The following is a 16,412-nucleotide window of genomic DNA, read 5'->3' on the forward strand; positions in this document are numbered from 1 at the left end:
TTAAAGCTTACCGTAGGTTGGAATTCCAATGAGAGCACTCATTTATGGCTGGACATCCCCATCCACAAACCCCCCGACCTCCGTCACATAATTGTTCAGCCAAAAACTATCTACACAATACAACACTCCCCCAAGGTCAATCCGTACATGACCTTCTCGACATGGCGCTTGATCACTGCCCAGTCGCTTCGGCGCTGGACAAACTCGTAGATATCCTCCTGGGTGAACACCCCGTTGAACTTGCCCAAATCCGAACACATCTTTCCCAACGTTTTCGCATCTGTCCCGTCGATCAAAAACATGGACCCGACGTTCTTCAACGCGGTAAAGAGCGGTACCAAGGGCTTCTGGCGCAACGAAAGGATAAAGTCGTAGTAGTAGTTCAAGTCGGCGATGAGCGTGATCGCCCCGTCGGTTGAAATAACACACCTGTGCTTCATGTTCTTCACGATCGCTGCAAAGAAGCGTTCGCCGATTTCCTGCTGGAAGACGTCGATGATCGCCTTATCGGTCGACCCCTGGAGCAAGTTGACGTGGTTCTTGAGGATCTCGACGTTTTTCAAGGCACACGCGGTAGGCCCGAAGTTCGGCTGGGTGGCAGCGGCCAAGGTCTGCGAGCCCATGGAAAAGAAACTCGACACGGAGTTGGAGGAGCCTGGAGGGAGAATGCTGTTAGTGATCACCGGGTGGTAATCCGTCACGGTTTGCAAGCTCTCAAACACAAACTGGATCTCGTGGACCAAAACATCGATCCCTACATTCAACCCATTGGCAACATAACTGTCCAACGACGTTTCAAACTTCTTCTTGGTCCCCACAATCGGGTTGAGAAAGTCCTGGTTCGGGTTAATGATCTTGGAGTGCACCAAGTTCTCCTGGTAGAAGATGTGGAGCGTCTGCTGGATGAGGTCTGCGAGGTTCACGAGCTCCGTGAAGATCACCAACGGCTCAACGGTGGAGATCTTGTTGATCTCGGTTCTAGCCCCCAGAAACAACTTTGTAGGATCGTACGAGTTGAGCAAGGCAATGGCCTTCGTAAAACTTGAGCCGATATGGTGGAAACCAATGCTCCGGAGCAACTCCAAGTAGATCTTAGAGATGGTATCATTGATGAACGGCTTGAGTTTGACAATGTTTTGGAACGTGTTCATGTGGTTGATGAGGATCCGAGATGCGTTGATGATTCCCATCGACAACTCCAACGACACTATCTCGTTCAAAGACTTGAGCTTTTCGTTCAAAATCTTGATTTTGGCGTCAAACGCCGTGAGCTCCTCCTTTGGCACTTCATCCTGTTTGGCCTGCTTCTTTGGCCCATTGAAGATCACAATCTTCTTGAAAGAGGATAACAAGTCAAGCTTATCGCTCCTTTTGTTGCTCGGGTCCACCACCTGGGCGAGAATGTGCGTCTCCGTCTTCTGTTCCCGCTCCAGTCGCTGCAAGTCCCACTTCTGTAGCGTGGCGCTGTTGTCCTGGAGAAATGTCTCGAACGAATCGTTGATATATTCCACGACGAACGGCTCGTAGTACAAGTCCACAAGCATAAGCATCTGCGCTTTGTTGTCGCCCATGTTTGCAGAAGGCCCCAAAGCACCCACAAAGTCGTACACGAGGCAGTGGTATACGAACGGCACAAACTCGGCGTACACCGGCGTGATTTTTGCACGGGCGATGACCAAGGCAATGAACTCGATAAAGTGTTTTGAAACCATCTCCTCGCTGAGCTTGTACATTATCGGAAGCTTCTGTGGGAAAATGACATCCACCTGCGCCGCCTGGACGTTGAACACGTCTGCAAGCGTTGCAAACATTGCATGGAGCGCCTCTTTGTTGATCAGCACTGCCTTTCCATCGTTCGGCCCCGCTTTGGCGTCTTCGCTCTCATTTTCCGTAAAGTAGTCGCTGACATTGCCAAAAATCGGCTCGTTATCGTTCAAGCTGCGCTGCAAGAAGAAATCCACCAAGGTGTTTTCGCTACCAATGTCGATCAAGATGTTTGCAAAGAGCTTCACCTCCAGAAGCTGCTCCGGGGTCACTGAGCGCGCCAGCTTCTCATAGTTAATCTCCAACTCACGGAGGATCGCGTTTTGGAAGATTTCCAAGATGGACTCGAGACGTGCGCTGGAGGTTTCATCGGAGTTGGAGCACGACCTGACAAGCTTCGTGTACTGCTGGAGGTTCACCAAGAGTCTGGCCTGGTCCTGCGGCTGTTTGTAGTCCTGGAAGATCTTCACATCATTGAAGTTGCCCAGCGAGTTGGAGCCGGCTAGGTCCACGTAGTACGGCGCTAGGCAGTGGTGGATCGCGAGAAGTTGCGGCTTGAGCTGGGAGTCCGCATACTGAAGGCAGTCGTAACATGTGAGCGGGTCTGCGGGGGGGAGGCTGGAAGGTTTGGGGCGTTTCTGGTACGCTTCCTCGTCCCATTTGCCGATGGATTTGTACCGGGCCACCCAGAACTGGGGGGAGTTGTAGAGGGTGTGACAGAGTCGGTTAACCTGGCCGAAGGTGATGGCATCAGTGAAGGATAGGAAGCGCAAAATATTGGTCGCTACCGTCAGTGGCAAGCGCAGGGAGGTCTTGATCTTTGAAGAGTGGCCCAGAGAAGCCTCGGCCTCCGTGATGCGACTCAGAGAAAGCTCAGCCTTTGGAATGTGTTCAGGGGGGATGGTCAGAGGGGAAATCATTGGAGGCACCGGAGATTCGTTTGACAATAAATTAGAGACAGCTGAAGAGATTTTTGGGATGCTCGGTGTCATCTTCAGGGCAATCGGGAGTTCATCTGGGGCATTTGCCGACAATGATGAACTAACAGGCTCTTTTGCCAGCTGAGCTGTTCTCTGACTGGAATTTTGAACAAGCGGTGAAATCTTTGGCTGAAGCACCTTCAAATTGATCTGCGGAGGTACCACAGCCACCTTCACTCCATCTGTATTGATGCTAATCTGGGGGTTGGCAAGGCCCACCCCAGTGCCAGTCGTTGGGTTGATGGTATCTGCACGCTTTACCGGCGTGAGAACCTGAGTGGAGTCCCATGATATCAAAGGATTGGACATGGTGGTGTGAGGAACAGGCGAGACGGAGTGGAAATGCCGGAGATAGTTTAAATAGAGGCTAGGTCATGGAGTAGAAGCTGGTGTGCGGTAACCATTTACTTGGTAAAGACACGTACATAGTATGACATTCCCCGTAGATATGGCGGTCAGCTCACTGACAGGGTATCATAATGGAGTTTTAAATTTAAGAGATGCTTAAAAGGTAGAGTAGATATGCATTTTTAATAACGTAGTTCTTGGATATGGGTTGAATTATGTGAGAAAAATCAATCGTGTAGTTGTAACATTGCACGATGAAACATAAAGCTAAGACGATGAATCGACTAAATTTCAGGGTCTTGCAAAGTTTGGAATCGCGATATAAGCTTCATGCGATACCCCTTTTCGCAGAAAACTCCCACAACAAATTTCCTTTCGTCTTGTTATATTTTGTAGACCAATGAGGTTTTCAAGGCCCTTTCCGTGGAATCTCGGGAGAGAAACATAACACTCTATGATTAATAAGAAAGTCTCTAGGAAGGTATAAAATTAGGCTGTGTGGGCTCTCTGGGCAATTGATATTACAATATCGACTTGTCTACGGGACGGGACCGATATCAAAGCCATTTAGAACTCCGTGACATAACTTAGGTTACTCCAACATGAAGGGGCCCCGTAAAATTACCGACAATAATCTGATTATATTTCCTTTTTTTTTCCATCGTGGTTTATGGAACTTCAGCTTATCGCCAGGCCTGGGCCCGCGGCCAAACCAAAACTGGAGTTTACCCGCATACCTCTGTTTCAACGCCGTCCAGAAAGTAGCAACATCCAGTGTAGGCAACGGGCGAATCGAGATACGATCACGAACCTCATAATAACCCCTATTCATTATGTCAGTTGCATTAAGGTCTTGGTCTAGGCGTCTAATTTTATCAACGCCACCAATTTTCACTGGTCGCCACCGAGACCAGCACAGACATTCTCGCCACCTGCGCTATCCCAGGCTTACGGAATAGCCACTTACCCGTATCCATGGCTTTATTCATACAAACTCGTTTGATAATAACAGAAATAAAAATATAGAGTCTTTGATACAAAAATCACAATACCTTAACCATATATAACTGCGCTCAGATCGCTTAGCTGGTTCCACCACATTCAGTGCAGGACTTTAAACTTGATTTATTTTTCAGTGCAGACCCTGACCATCTCTTGACAAGACTCTGCACCTGGCTATACCCAGCACTTTGCTCTGCATCAGATTTCTATTGCTTTAAAGTGCGCTGAGAAATCTACACCTGTTCCACAAATTTACACTTCCAGCGGTCTGTTAAAAGCTCCTTAAAGGCTGCTTCACTTTTTGCACCTACCCACTAGCATACTTCCGCTCAACTTCCAGCTTAGCTTCCGGAAATACGTCCATAGCTTCATATTTCCTTCATACACACACTGGGTATTACCTTGAAATACTAATATCTACAATGAAAACCTGTTATTACGAACTCCTAGAAGTCTCCACTACGGCAACCGATGCGGAGCTCAAAAAGGCATATCGCCGCAAAGCGCTCCAGCTCCACCCTGATAAAAACCCCGACGAGGTAGAATGGGCGACGAACCAGTTCGCGCTGGTACGCGCGGCGTACGAGGTTCTTTCGGACGCGCAGGAGCGCGCGTGGTACGACTCGCACAAGTCGCTGATTCTCCGGGAAGACGACGATTATGGAAACACCTCTGACCCGGAGTGCGAGCCCGCGGTGGTGGGCACATCCGCGGAGGAAATCATGCGCTATTTCGACCCCTCGTATTTTGCACAGGTAAACGACACCGTGAACGGTATGTACAGCGTGGCAGGGCAGCTCTTTGCAAAACTTGCCGCGGAGGAGGTGGCTGCGGGCAAGGCGCAGGGTATGCCAGAGTTTGCAAACTTCCACGACGATTCGCCGCAGGCACTGGCCGTTGCTGCGGAGATGCTCTACCTCCCGGTGTTTGGCAACTCGCGCGCCAACTATGCGTCCGAGACCCGCGTCTTTTACACGCAATGGACCTCCTTCGCCTCTGTCAAGACCTTTGCATGGAAGGAGTTGTATCGCTACTCCAGTGCGCCGGACCGAAGAACCCGCCGTGCCATGGAGCGCGAAAATAAGCGGTTGAGGGAGGAGGCCAGAAAGGAGTACAACACGACGATCCGGAGTTTCGTAAACTTTCTTAAGAAGCGCGATCCCAGAGTCAAGGTTGGAGCAAAGGAGTTTGAGATCCAGCAACGGAAAAAGATCCAGGACGACTTAAAGCGCCAGGCGGAGAGAGACCGGGCGGCGAACGAGGAGAAGATGCGAGAGTTTGAAGTGCAAAACTGGCAGGTTGAGGATCGAGATGAGATGGCGGAGATGGAGGCGGAGTTTGGGGAAGATTGGGGGAAGAAAAAGGGGAAGAAGGGGAAGAAGGGGAGGGTTGTGACGCCGGCGAAGGTTACGAAGGATGTTCCGATCCCGAAAAGAGCGAAGGATGCACCGGCTGCTGGGACTACTAAGGAAGACATGCTAGATAGAACTGCTTCTAAAGACGCTGAGGCCGACCCTAAAGATATGTTGGATGGCTTAAATTTGGACGACATCGATGCTGCTTTGGAGGAGTTGGGCTTGCTGGATCTTCTGGATCTACTGGATTTGCTGGATCTTCTGGATGGCGAATCATTCGATAAAGAACTAGAAGCCTTAGATGACGCTTTAGAAGACACTGGGACTGAAGCGATGGCCACGCCTGTGTCTGAGATCGATGAAGGGGAGTTTCTCACGGCGGACGACGAGCTTGCGGGGGATGCTGTGGAGGTGTTTGAGTGCATTGTTTGTGACAAACTCTTCAAGTCGGAAAATCAGTTCGCGGCGCACGAACGGTCAAAGAAGCACAAGAAGGCAGTGAGGCAAATGACCTGGGAGATGATGCAAGAGGGCATCGAATTGGGGTTGTAAGCACGTAGGTATCAGCAATTATGGGAGATGAATATCGCACCGGATCCCCTCTACCCTGAAGCTCGTAACCGCTGGACATTTCCGCAGCTATGCTATCCGATTTATTCATTTATTTATTAATATATACAGTAGTCACCGCCCTTACATCTTGACAAAGTCCTCGAAGCGAATCACCTTGTTGGACTCGGCGCAGACCTTATCGGACGCGGCCTCTAACTGGGCGTCCAAGGAGTTCTTCTTGGCCTTGCTGGAGGCCTTGGCATTACCGGCAGCGGCGAGCTTGGCCAAGTATGTTTTCTCGTAGACCAAGTACCCTCTTCTGGATTCGTCGGAATAGTACTCGATAAGCTTCTTCTTGATCGGTCTGCCCTCCAACGGCATTCTGCCGTACTTGGAAATGTATCTACCTGGGGTCAAGTGCGCCCTGTAGCCCATTCTGTTGTGGTACTTGGCCACAAACGAGCCGCCGGCCTTTTCAATTGCGCGAATAGCTCTAGGAGTCGCCTTGGAGGCCTCAATCTTCAACGGCGCAGTGAACTGGCCGGAACCGAAACCCAAGAGCTTAATCCCGTCCTTAGGGTTACCGGTAACCAACCCGCACTTCTTCATGGCACACATGTCCAATACACCGCCTTCTGGAATGTTCAAGAAGCCCTTTTGGTAGTACTCCTGCACTCTGAACAAGTTGAGAGACACGTAGTCGAGCGCGTGCACATTTCTAAACCCTCTCTTGGGGAAGAGTCTGTAGTATGGTGTCTGGCCACCTTCAAACCACAGGTTAACGTTGTTTCTGGCCTTCTGACCCTTCTGACCTCTGCGGGAAGTCTTACCCATCCCGGACTGCGGACCTCTACCAACTCTCTTCAAGTTCTTCTGCGAGTTAGGCGCCGGAGACAAGTTACCCAAAAGAGAGGCGTAGCGGCAGAAAACACCGGAAGGTTGAGTCACGCGTGCAAGCGGACTGAACAACGACTGAAGGGAGAACATTGGGGATTGTGGAGAAGGAGACGGAAGGTCGGGTTGGCGGCACCGTTTTGACTTGTGAAAAATTCAACCTCAGCGGGTGCTTATGTAAGCGAAAGACGCAGAGGGCCAAGCGGGAGTAGGTTTGGGCTATAGGAGAACAAGTGTCATATAATAAATAGTTATACTATTTGGCTATTTAGGAAAAGCTATTTTGTAAAAAAGTACGATAATGTAGGGCTTGCTCGTGGTGATTTGGGCGTGGTTCAACTCAGTCAGTAATAGTCTATATTCTGTGAGGATTAGCTGTGTTCAGTTTAGAAGCTTTCAGCGGTTTGATTGAAAAATGAACTCGATGTCCCGTGTCTCCGCTTGCATACTCTAAAAACCAAGTGGGATCACAGCTATTCCAGTCCTGAATACTAGGTATACACGAAAATTTAAAAAAACTTGAAGGCTATAAAAGATATAACTCGATGAGTTCTACTGTGTCCTGTCAGAGGCAGAAAACACATCACGAAGCATATTTTAAGAATCGGATCGGAACGCCATCCCGGGTCAAGGGTCTGGACTCCCAGGGCGGTCACCTCATCAGAAAGCAGGAGTGTTTTAGGGATAACATCTAACATTCCCATTGTTAAGCTACGGGTTCGAGCCTCGTCTATTGTATTTTTTTACATGCGAAGGAAAGCCTTGGTTTGCTTATGAAGAAAAAGTACTCGATCCGAAATCTCGGCTGACTGACCGCATTAACCTTAAGCTCGCTATACATGCAGGACTTTTACCCGTTGGGTTGTTGCAAAGTTAATGATTAGACTATATTTCCCGGCCAAATTCACATATATTCCATGGTTCTTGTATAAGGTATTACCACAAATATTTTTGGCAGTTTTTTTATTGATTTTATACATGTATATCATATTTCTTTTATATACAGTGGGTTTTACTTTATGCATATAACTATGAGTGCTTTCGTACCGATATATATCACGGAATTGACTCCGGCACAACCATAGATATAAAAATATACTCAGATGTCTTTATTTTACCCGAATACATACGCTTCTCATCTCCCTACGTCAACATTTTCCGTGATATGCGAAAACCGTTGGGAATCGTCACACAGGGGCAACGACGCTGCATTCCCCCACATATTTACAGGGCCCCTCGGGCGTTACCGGGGATTTCCCACTCCGAACGAGATCAACATTTCGTACCTTGCATCCGATAAGCCTTAAGGTCTGAGGAATCCTCCAATCAGCATCGGCAGCTCAAACCGTAACCTTAACATGATCGATGCGTCTTCGTAGGACTCCGAGATCCGAGTCAGATTGACTCGGTCCGGTATGTAGGCAGCTGTCACGCTAGCCTGTCAGCTCTCGGCGTGGCCCGAGGCCTGACAAGTCACGACGGGTAGATTTCGACGTTTCTGATGCCAGGCTCGCCGAGCGCCCGCCCCCCCCGCACTTTCGCGTCCCTCGAGCCGCCCCAATCAGGAAACAGTTAACTAACCGCGTTTGGAGATTGATAGAGGACAACTCTTATATATTCGCGTGCATCGCACCCTTGGGTATTAATCAGAACACGCCAGTACACTATCTCGATATTCGCGGCACTCCGATCCTCGTCTAGAAACACAAACACACAGTTCGATTATACGAGCGATATTTATCCAACACATCAAACATCTCCTCTCACTCAAATCTTTATGCCCGACACATCCAGTGCTGAGAGCGACCAGTCAGAGATACCCGAGGGCAAGCGCAAGGTGACCAAGGCTGCTCTTGCGTGTCGCCGCTGCCGCGAACGCAAGATCAAGTGCGACTTGCAGACACCATGTCACAATTGCGTGAAACTCGGGATTGCATGCGTGCCCAAGACAGAAGACTTGCGCAAGAAGCGGCACACGATCGAGTACGTGCAATCGCTCGAGAACCAGGTGGGGAAGCTCGAGGCATTGGTGGCACGGATCCAGGCAGACAGGGGTGCAGATCCTAGCGCATTGTTGAACGCGATTGTGGGAGAACCATCTGTGCGTGTAGCGCAACCTGAACCGAACCCCTCGTCAAACACTTCCATGAAACCCTCCACGAACACCCCCGAATTTTCGGATTCCCACACTCCGCTGAACGTTGTAAGAAACATTCCCTTCTCTCCTAAAAACTCCAATCCCCAGCCCAAACCCACACCGTTTGACAACTTCCCCAAGCTTGCCAAGCCAAAAAACCCGTCACCCCGCGAATTTGAAAGCTCTATCCGAACAACTAACATCCGCTCCGTCTCCGTTTACGGCCCCACATCTATTTACGACTCAAATTATCTCGCGGAACAGCACAAACGAAGAGCGTCCCCTGATTCTCCAGATGAGCCAGAAGACGGACCGACGCTCTTCCAGCAGGGAATCCAGAAACTCGGCTCCGACTCCGACATTGTCGCGGCGCTCAAGCTTTTTTTTGTATGGCAGTATCCCGACCACAACATGTTTGTGTACCGGGAGGCGTTTCTCGTCGACTTTTTCCACCCAAAGCCGAACTCTGTGTACGTTTCAGAGGAATTGGTCTATAGCATTGCGGCGTTAGGGGCCAAAATGGGCGACCCTCACCTTCAGAGCAAGTCCAGAGGTTACTACGAGACAGCCAAACACCAGCTCCTCAACTATTCGTTTGATTCACCGGCCATTACGTCCGTCCAGGCGTTTCTCTGTCTCGCGTTCTATGACATCTGCGACGGAAATAACGCACTGGGGTGGATGCTTTCTGGCAATTCGTTCCGGATGGGCTATGATCTCGGGTTCCAGCTCGATCCGGCCCATTGGTTTGTGAACAAGCATGAAGAGGGGTTGGTTTCGCTGATCAACGTGAACATCCGCAGCCGGATATACTGGGGCTGCTACATGGCGGACCACTTCATCAGTTTGCTCCTAGGACGGCCATCGTTGATCAATGTGGGGGATGCGACGATCCCAGAGTCAAAGGACCTTCCGGATGTCACTGGCATGGAGCAGTTTCTCTACCTGAGTGCCCACCCCGAACACTCCTTTATTTCCACGCCACTCAAGTGCATGACGAATCTTATTGCGTTGAGCGAGGAGATTCTTCTGGAGATTTTTAACAAGAACAGGGAGGGCAAAGGCAACGAGTCATTGCTAGAGAAGGTGAAGATATTGGACAAGTACAATGTAGCGGTGCGGAAGTGGAGAGAAGAATTGCCGGTGGATATTGCCTGGCTGAAGAACGATGTGAAGCACAAGAGTTATAACCCCACGATTATGAGCTTGCGGTATTACTACTACATCATTCTTTTGTGCATCAACCGGCCGTTTGTGGCGATATATCCAAAAGCCAAGGGAAAGGACGACTTATCCCCCGCGCTGATCGTTTCCGACGTCATGAATGACCTCCAGGACGCGATTTTCTGCTTTAAGCAGAAGCACTCGCTTGCAAAGGCGTCCATTTTCATCGTCTACTCTGCTATTCTCTCCATCTCGATCATTCTTCTCACGGGCTCCAGAAGAAGCGTGAAACGCGATCTGCGCTTGGCGTTCTTCTTGTCTGTCTTGAAGGACACCCTGGGCACGTGGAAGTTGGCGGAAAAGTCGCACAAGTTGATCAAGTCGCGTTTGGATAGGGCTCATCCCGAGGCAAAGACGCCTGACAACCGCGAAATTCCTGTTGACCAGGGAATGCTTCCCAGAACCGTTTCCCCTCGGTTTCCCACTGCAAACACCCGCGAGATCATGCTTACAGGGTTCGAACCAAAGGCTTTCAGTCCCGCGGAGTTTGCTTATAAATTCACCTCGCCGTCGCCGTTTCCGGGAAAGTTGGAGGAGGACGCGAGTGGGTATCCGTCCTTGGATGATAGTGTGATGGCGTCGCTTGGCGGACCACCATTGTTGATGACCAGTGACATGTTTAACGAAGACTGGGAGAGCTTGTTTCCGGACTACTTGTTTACCGCCAATAACTAAGCAATGAGCTGGGATTATGATCGTGAGATGCATTTTATAAATTTACTTAAACGAAAGATATGGTCTAAGGTTTGATCCGTGAGACCTATGTATTCGTCAGTATATCATTTGGCCCGCAGGATTTATGAATTCGTCAATATATCGTTTCGCACCGTCCATTGTAGTATATCCCAGTAACCACAGCGCCACTATTGAAAATACACTTAGTGATTCAGCAGAAGCCAGCATTCATACGAATTATACCCGTGTTAGCCTTTTCCCCGCTGTCAGCCGTTAATCATACATATTGGTATGCACATGAGAGTAGACCAATAACGTATAAGCCTAATATTTGAATGTATTATAGATGCCCGTCGAAAAATTATAAAACATGGATCTGGCTTATATCCCCTATCCATTGTCTCGCAGCATGAATTAGTTTCCCTTGAGAAACTTCTGGTACACCACGTTATCCGTCTCCTCCACGTAGCTGTATCCCAAGTTCTTCAACAACTCGTCGAACTTTGCATTATCAGCTACTGGTACCGACAACGCTGCCAATACCCGCCCGACGTCTCCACCCTGGTTTCTATAGTGGAACAACGTGATGTTCCAGAAGCAGTTGACCCTCTCCAAAAACTTTGTCAACGCACCCGGCTTTTCCGGGAACTCAAAGCTGATCACCCTTTCGTTTGCCACCGACGAGACACCGCCCACAAGGTAACGTCCGTGGTCCTTGGCCAACTCGTTATCGGAAATGTCCATGACATCAAAGCCGTAGGAGACGAGCTCCTCGGTCACCTCGGCAACCTCTTGTTTGCGGTTCGAGACCGAGAAAGAAGTGTATACGTACGCGTCACCGGTTCCGTTGTGACGGTAACTAAATTCGGTAACGTTTCTTGGGTCAATCGCGGAAATCAACTTTAGGAACGAACCAGGTTTCTCAGGAATCTTCACCATCATAAACACCTCCTTACCCTCACCCAACATCGCACGCTCACTCACAAAACGCAAGCGGTCAAAGTTCATGTTTGCACCGGAAAGCACCGGGATATACGTGCAGTGCGAATGGTCAATTTCGGGGTGGTCTGTGATATAGCGCTTCATACCAGCAACGGCCATGGCGCCAGATGGTTCCACGACCGAACGCGTGTCCTCAAACACATCCTTGATCGCGGCGCAGATCTCGTCAGTGGATACGCGGACAACCTCGTCAACGTACTCGCGTGCGACCGTGAGAGTTTCCTCCCCGAGCACCTTGACGGCAGTCCCATCAGCAAACAAGCCGACAGTCTCAAGGTCGACGCGCGAGCCTGCTGCGAGCGACTGGTAGAGCGCGTCCGCGTCATACGTTTCCACCCCGATAACCTTGACGTGAGGCATGAGGCGCTTCATATACGCTGCAACACCGGAGATTAAGCCACCGCCACCGACGGCACAGAAGATTGCCTGCATCTTGTGGCATTTGACCTGGCGCAAAAGTTCCATCGCGATGGTCCCTTGCCCCGCAATAACGTAGGGATGGTCGAACGGCGGGATGTTGGTGAGGCCATTTTGTGAGGAGAGTCTCTGACACTCACCCTTGGCGGAATCAAAGTCCTGGCCAAAGAGCACGACCTGTGACCCGAGGCGCGACACGTTCTTGTACTTGATCGACGGCGTTGCGGTCGGCATGACGATGGTTGCGGGAATGTCGAGGCACTGTGCGGAATACGCGACCCCCTGTGCATGGTTACCCGCGGAGCATGCAATCACACCTTTCGCCGCGAGCTCCGCGGGAAGCTGCGCGATCATGTTGTACGCGCCGCGGAGCTTGAAGGAGAAGACGGGGAGGAGGTCCTCGCGCTTGAGAATCACGTTGGAGCCGGTTTTCTGCGAAAGGTTGTGCGCGGGGGTGACGGGGGATTCGTCGATGACGTCGTAGACACGCGAGGTGAGGATCATCTTGACGTAGTCCGGACGCCCGGAGGGGAGAAAGTCAACGTCTTTGAGGGTTGGGAACTGCTTTTGGAGCGAGGCTCGCACAAGTTCCGGCGACGGCCCGGTGGATTGCAAGCGCAAGCACCGAAGTGCGGCAGTGCGCGGCTTTGGTACACGTAAGAGCATGGTTATGGTGGGTTTGCGGAGAAGAGTGGTGGGGATGAAGGTGTGAAAAATTATAAATGAAAAATTATGTGCGGATATGAATCATCGTGCTTGGTTAAGGGCCCGCGCTGCCGTTACCGGAGCGAACAGCAGCATGAGTGACCAGCGTAAGAGATCAGCGTGAGAAACCAGCGCTTGAACAGCGCACGCAAGCGGATAAAAAGCATAACCACAAAGTGTGAACCAAGCAAATATATATTAATCATCACGTTAGGGATTCCGGAAACAGATTAATGTCTTTAGAGCTTTATTAGGGAATGTAAAAAGGCATCCCTGTGTGCCACACACTTTGGAGTATCCCTCAAAATAAAATCCAGCAAAATGTAGTTGCGAATTTAAAAACCTAGGGATATGGCTCTGATACTAGTACCTTCGAGGTAAAATATAACACGCGGCATATGGATTGTCGTACTTCTCAAGAACGTTAAGCAATCTCAAGCCATGAGTTCTATCCTCTTACATGCTATTCCCTTCAATGTCACAGCCTCCATAGCTGATTTATGTTACCCTCCATCATTCATTTATACCCACTGGAGTAAAGCATTCTAACGGCAAGTAAACTACGGGTGTGAGACTTAACAAATATGATAAAAATTAGCATTAGGAAAAAAACACTCAAGCATCTATGAAACAAAGGAATGCGAGGATACTGTACCAGAAAAAAAAAAGAAAAATTAATCGATGAAATTGTAAGGAATGCAGTTTAGGGATTGTAACCCACGTTTCGTAAAACGAAATAAAACCTCTGGAGCATGCGCAGCATTTGTTCCAAAGGAGCTAGCTCAGCCAGCTAACAAGAAATCAAATTAACAACCTCAAGGTTGATAGGAATACACTGAGTGCCAATACTCTCATCGTACAAGTTGTAGAAAGAGCCAGACAAGCACTGGTAGAAAGTTGTAGAATCACCCAAGGCCAACAAACCATCGGTGGTGATAGACCAACCGGCCGCGTAGATGGAACCAGCCTGTGGTGGAGGACCGTCAAACTGGAATTGTCTGTTTGCAACAATAGCACCGACTCTGCCATGCTTATCGTTGATAATACCACCCTTCAAGGTAATCGCCAAAGATGAGTCTGTCAAACAAGTCTCCAATTGCACTGGACCCGACACGGCGGGAGCAGTGTTCTGGGCTTGGCCATCAGAGATCTGAGCAACCCCAGTGGTGACCACAGTCTTGGCAGTGGTGGCCTGGATCTGACCATCGCCGATTTGAGAAACACCCGCAACGGTCTTGGTGGTGGCCTGGATTTGACCGTCACCGATCTGGGTAACCACAGGAGCGGTCTTGGTAGTGGCCTGGATTTGACCATCGCCGATTTGGCTTACAACTGGAGCAGCGGTATTAGTAGTGGCCTGAATCTGACCATCACCGATCTGAGTAACCACAGGAGCAGCAGCCTTGGTGGTGGCCTGAATCTGACCATCACCGATCTGAGTAACCACAGGAGCAGCAGCCTTGGTGGTGGCCTGGATCTGACCATCACCGATCTGAGTAACCACAGGAGCAACAGCCTTGGTGGTGGCCTGGATTTGACCATCACCGATCTGAGTAACCACAGGAGCAGCAGTCTTGGTGGTGGCCTGAACCTGGCCGTCACCGATCTGAGAAACGGCCTGGTCCTTGTTGACGCCCTTCGCCGCAACAGGGGCGGCAGCCGCGGAAGAAACAGTGGCAATAGGTTGAACGATGATACCGAATGTCTGGGGGTAGTCAGTCACCGCGCCACTTGGCGCTTTGGCACTAGGCGTCAAAGTTGACCATGGCTCAGCTGGAACGTAGGCGGCGATGGCAGATCCTGCAGATGCGAGAATGGCCAAGCCAGTTATAGATACGAATCGGTAGTGCATTTGTTATGAGAGAAGATTTGCGAATTAATGGAGATGCTATTAGAATGGATATAGCAGAGGTTGGTTCATGAATAAAACAAATTGTGCGAAGCGGGGCCCTTTTATATCTCGCGCAGAGGGTTTAGTGTATAGCAATACAGTTTTATGCTACCCTGATAAAGCAACCATTGTTGCTAATAATAGAATCCCGCGATCCACCGTTGATTGCACAATGACGTTGCTGGCGCATCGTTCGATGAATAAACTACTACTTCCGTATATTACTTGCAGCTGGTCATGCACTTGGGGAAACCAGATAAATGAGATGCATGCAGCGCGTACGTAGTCTATGCCTAAAACTCCGCAACATGAGCATGATCTCTAATCTTTTGCGTCAAGGCTGGGGGGCCCACAATGTAATTTCAATTGTAGTTTGTAGAAGCTCAAAGCATCAACCATTTTTCATCCGACACGAAACCAATTCTCCACCTGGCCATTGAGCAGCCAGCCAGCCTGCCATTTATACCAATGCCGCTTGTATTGCGATCCCCAGCCATTGACCGCATTTGCGACAAGGCTAGTTTCGCCGGCAAATCAGCACATGCAACTTAAACTTCGATGCTGCTTGGCTGGGTTGATTTTCTTGCTAGTTTTAAGCATTGTAAGGTATAGGGCAAGGGCCACAACCTACGCGCCGAAAAGTTTCAAACTTCATTAGAGGTGGCTGGTAGGGATCTGCATGAAGCATGGCTCAGCCAGCAAGGATGGGACATATCCAACGAAATGGCGTCATTTCCTTTACAATCGTTTTTATTTTTGAGCGATGGACCAGCCCCTTATTATTCCGCTCCGGAACCAGCGATCCGATCTGGTTTAGAGGGGATGCGGGTGACCCGAGATTCCCTCTAGCTTACGTCACGTACATTGTGCAAGCACGAGCGTTCTAATTTTAGCGCGCATCTGAAATATCGTGCATGAAATCTCCGAGAGGCAATATTGGGATGGCTGGCATCTTCAATGACGTGTGAGCAATTACTTCAGTCGAAAATGTTTCCACTAGTCCACTATACCAGTTACACAGGCACAGCCTTACAAGCACACGGCTATTTTACGGGCCGGGGAGAAAAGTAACGTCGGGTAACTCGACCGCAGTGCCGTAGCATCCGCGATGCAGCACCGTCTCATTGGCCGTAGCTAGTCATATTTATCATCCCCAGTACGCTTTGAGACGTCACAGCAATTGGAACTTTCTCCGGAATTTTGCGGTCACAGTGCATCTAGCGCAAATTACCCAAAGCCAGGGTAACAAGACGGCAGAGAGACAGTCGATCCCTCTCTTGTTTTACCTTTAAACGGAACGATTATGACCGCAGATGTAAAACTTTAGTGCGATCTGCACCCTAGACAAAGCTAAATCCAATACTGCAGTCGTGGACACATCCGCAGTTTTCCTCTCGGGCATATCGACCGTAAGTGGGGTGAGGGTTGAAAATGCATCACTTGACGTTCAGTAGAAACACCGATTC

General features: G+C 49.7%; 6 protein-coding genes and 1 non-coding gene across 7 annotated transcripts; 2 read left to right on the plus strand and 5 right to left on the minus strand.

Moving 5' to 3' along the window:
- Nucleotides 1-110: 110 nt before the first annotated feature.
- RCY1 (Rcy1p) lies at nt 111-2,684 on the minus strand (the record flags this gene model as incomplete). Its single annotated transcript, XM_019131651.1, has 2 exons — nt 111-590; nt 684-2,684. 2 exons carry the CDS (start codon nt 2,682-2,684, stop codon nt 111-113), a joined length of 2,481 nt encoding a protein of 826 aa, XP_018986637.1.
- Nucleotides 2,685-4,516: 1,832 nt separating this feature from the next.
- On the plus strand, nt 4,517-6,001 carry BABINDRAFT_33457 (uncharacterized protein; the record flags this gene model as incomplete). The annotated part of the gene is made up of 2 exons (XM_019131636.1): nt 4,517-5,485; nt 5,840-6,001. 2 exons carry the CDS (start codon nt 4,517-4,519, stop codon nt 5,999-6,001), a joined length of 1,131 nt encoding a protein of 376 aa, XP_018986638.1.
- Nucleotides 6,002-6,142: 141 nt separating this feature from the next.
- Nucleotides 6,143-6,988, minus strand: MRPL10 (mitochondrial 54S ribosomal protein uL15m; the record flags this gene model as incomplete). The annotated part of the gene is made up of 1 exon (XM_019131647.1): nt 6,143-6,988. The coding sequence occupies one exon, from the start codon at nt 6,986-6,988 to the stop codon at nt 6,143-6,145; it is 846 nt and encodes a 281-aa protein (XP_018986639.1).
- Nucleotides 6,989-7,323: 335 nt separating this feature from the next.
- Nucleotides 7,324-7,616, minus strand: BABINDRAFT_160674 (uncharacterized protein). The gene has a single exon (XM_019128376.1). It carries the CDS (start codon nt 7,597-7,599, stop codon nt 7,405-7,407), a length of 195 nt encoding a protein of 64 aa, XP_018986640.1. The 5' UTR covers nt 7,600-7,616; the 3' UTR covers nt 7,324-7,404.
- On the plus strand, nt 7,563-7,633 carry BABINDRAFT_t116. Its single transcript has one exon. It is a non-coding gene; the product is annotated as a tRNA-Gly (tRNA).
- Nucleotides 7,634-11,345: 3,712 nt separating this feature from the next.
- Nucleotides 11,346-13,546, minus strand: ILV1 (threonine ammonia-lyase; the record flags this gene model as incomplete). The annotated part of the gene is made up of 2 exons (XM_019130773.1): nt 11,346-12,928; nt 13,516-13,546. 2 exons carry the CDS (start codon nt 13,544-13,546, stop codon nt 11,346-11,348), a joined length of 1,614 nt encoding a protein of 537 aa, XP_018986641.1.
- Nucleotides 13,547-13,695: 149 nt separating this feature from the next.
- On the minus strand, nt 13,696-15,378 carry PIR1 (beta-1,3-glucan linked protein). The gene is made up of 3 exons (XM_019131101.1): nt 15,300-15,378; nt 14,893-14,943; nt 13,696-14,855 (listed from the first exon to the last, which is right to left on the minus strand). The coding sequence occupies exons 1-3, from the start codon at nt 15,343-15,345 to the stop codon at nt 13,846-13,848; spliced, it is 1,107 nt and encodes a 368-aa protein (XP_018986642.1). The 5' UTR covers nt 15,346-15,378; the 3' UTR covers nt 13,696-13,845.
- Nucleotides 15,379-16,412: the final 1,034 nt, after the last annotated feature.

The sequence above is a fragment of the Babjeviella inositovora genome (assembly GCF_001661335.1).
Source record: "Babjeviella inositovora NRRL Y-12698 unplaced genomic scaffold BABINscaffold_3, whole genome shotgun sequence".
NCBI lineage: Eukaryota > Fungi > Ascomycota > Pichiomycetes > Serinales > Babjeviella > Babjeviella inositovora.

Coding starts and splice junctions, on each gene's coding strand:
- PIR1 (XM_019131101.1), bottom strand. CDS start 15,345: ATGGTTGATGCTTTGAGCTTCTACAAACTACAATTGAAATTACATT. Junction 14,944..15,299: donor ACTACAATTGAAATTACATT/GTGGGCCCCCCA, acceptor CCATTCTAATAG/CATCTCCATTAATTCGCAAA. Junction 14,856..14,892: donor AACAAATGCACTACCGATTC/GTATCTATAACT, acceptor TCGCATCTGCAG/GATCTGCCATCGCCGCCTAC.
- BABINDRAFT_160674 (XM_019128376.1), bottom strand. CDS start 7,599: ATGGGAATGTTAGATGTTATCCCTAAAACACTCCTGCTTTCTGATGAG.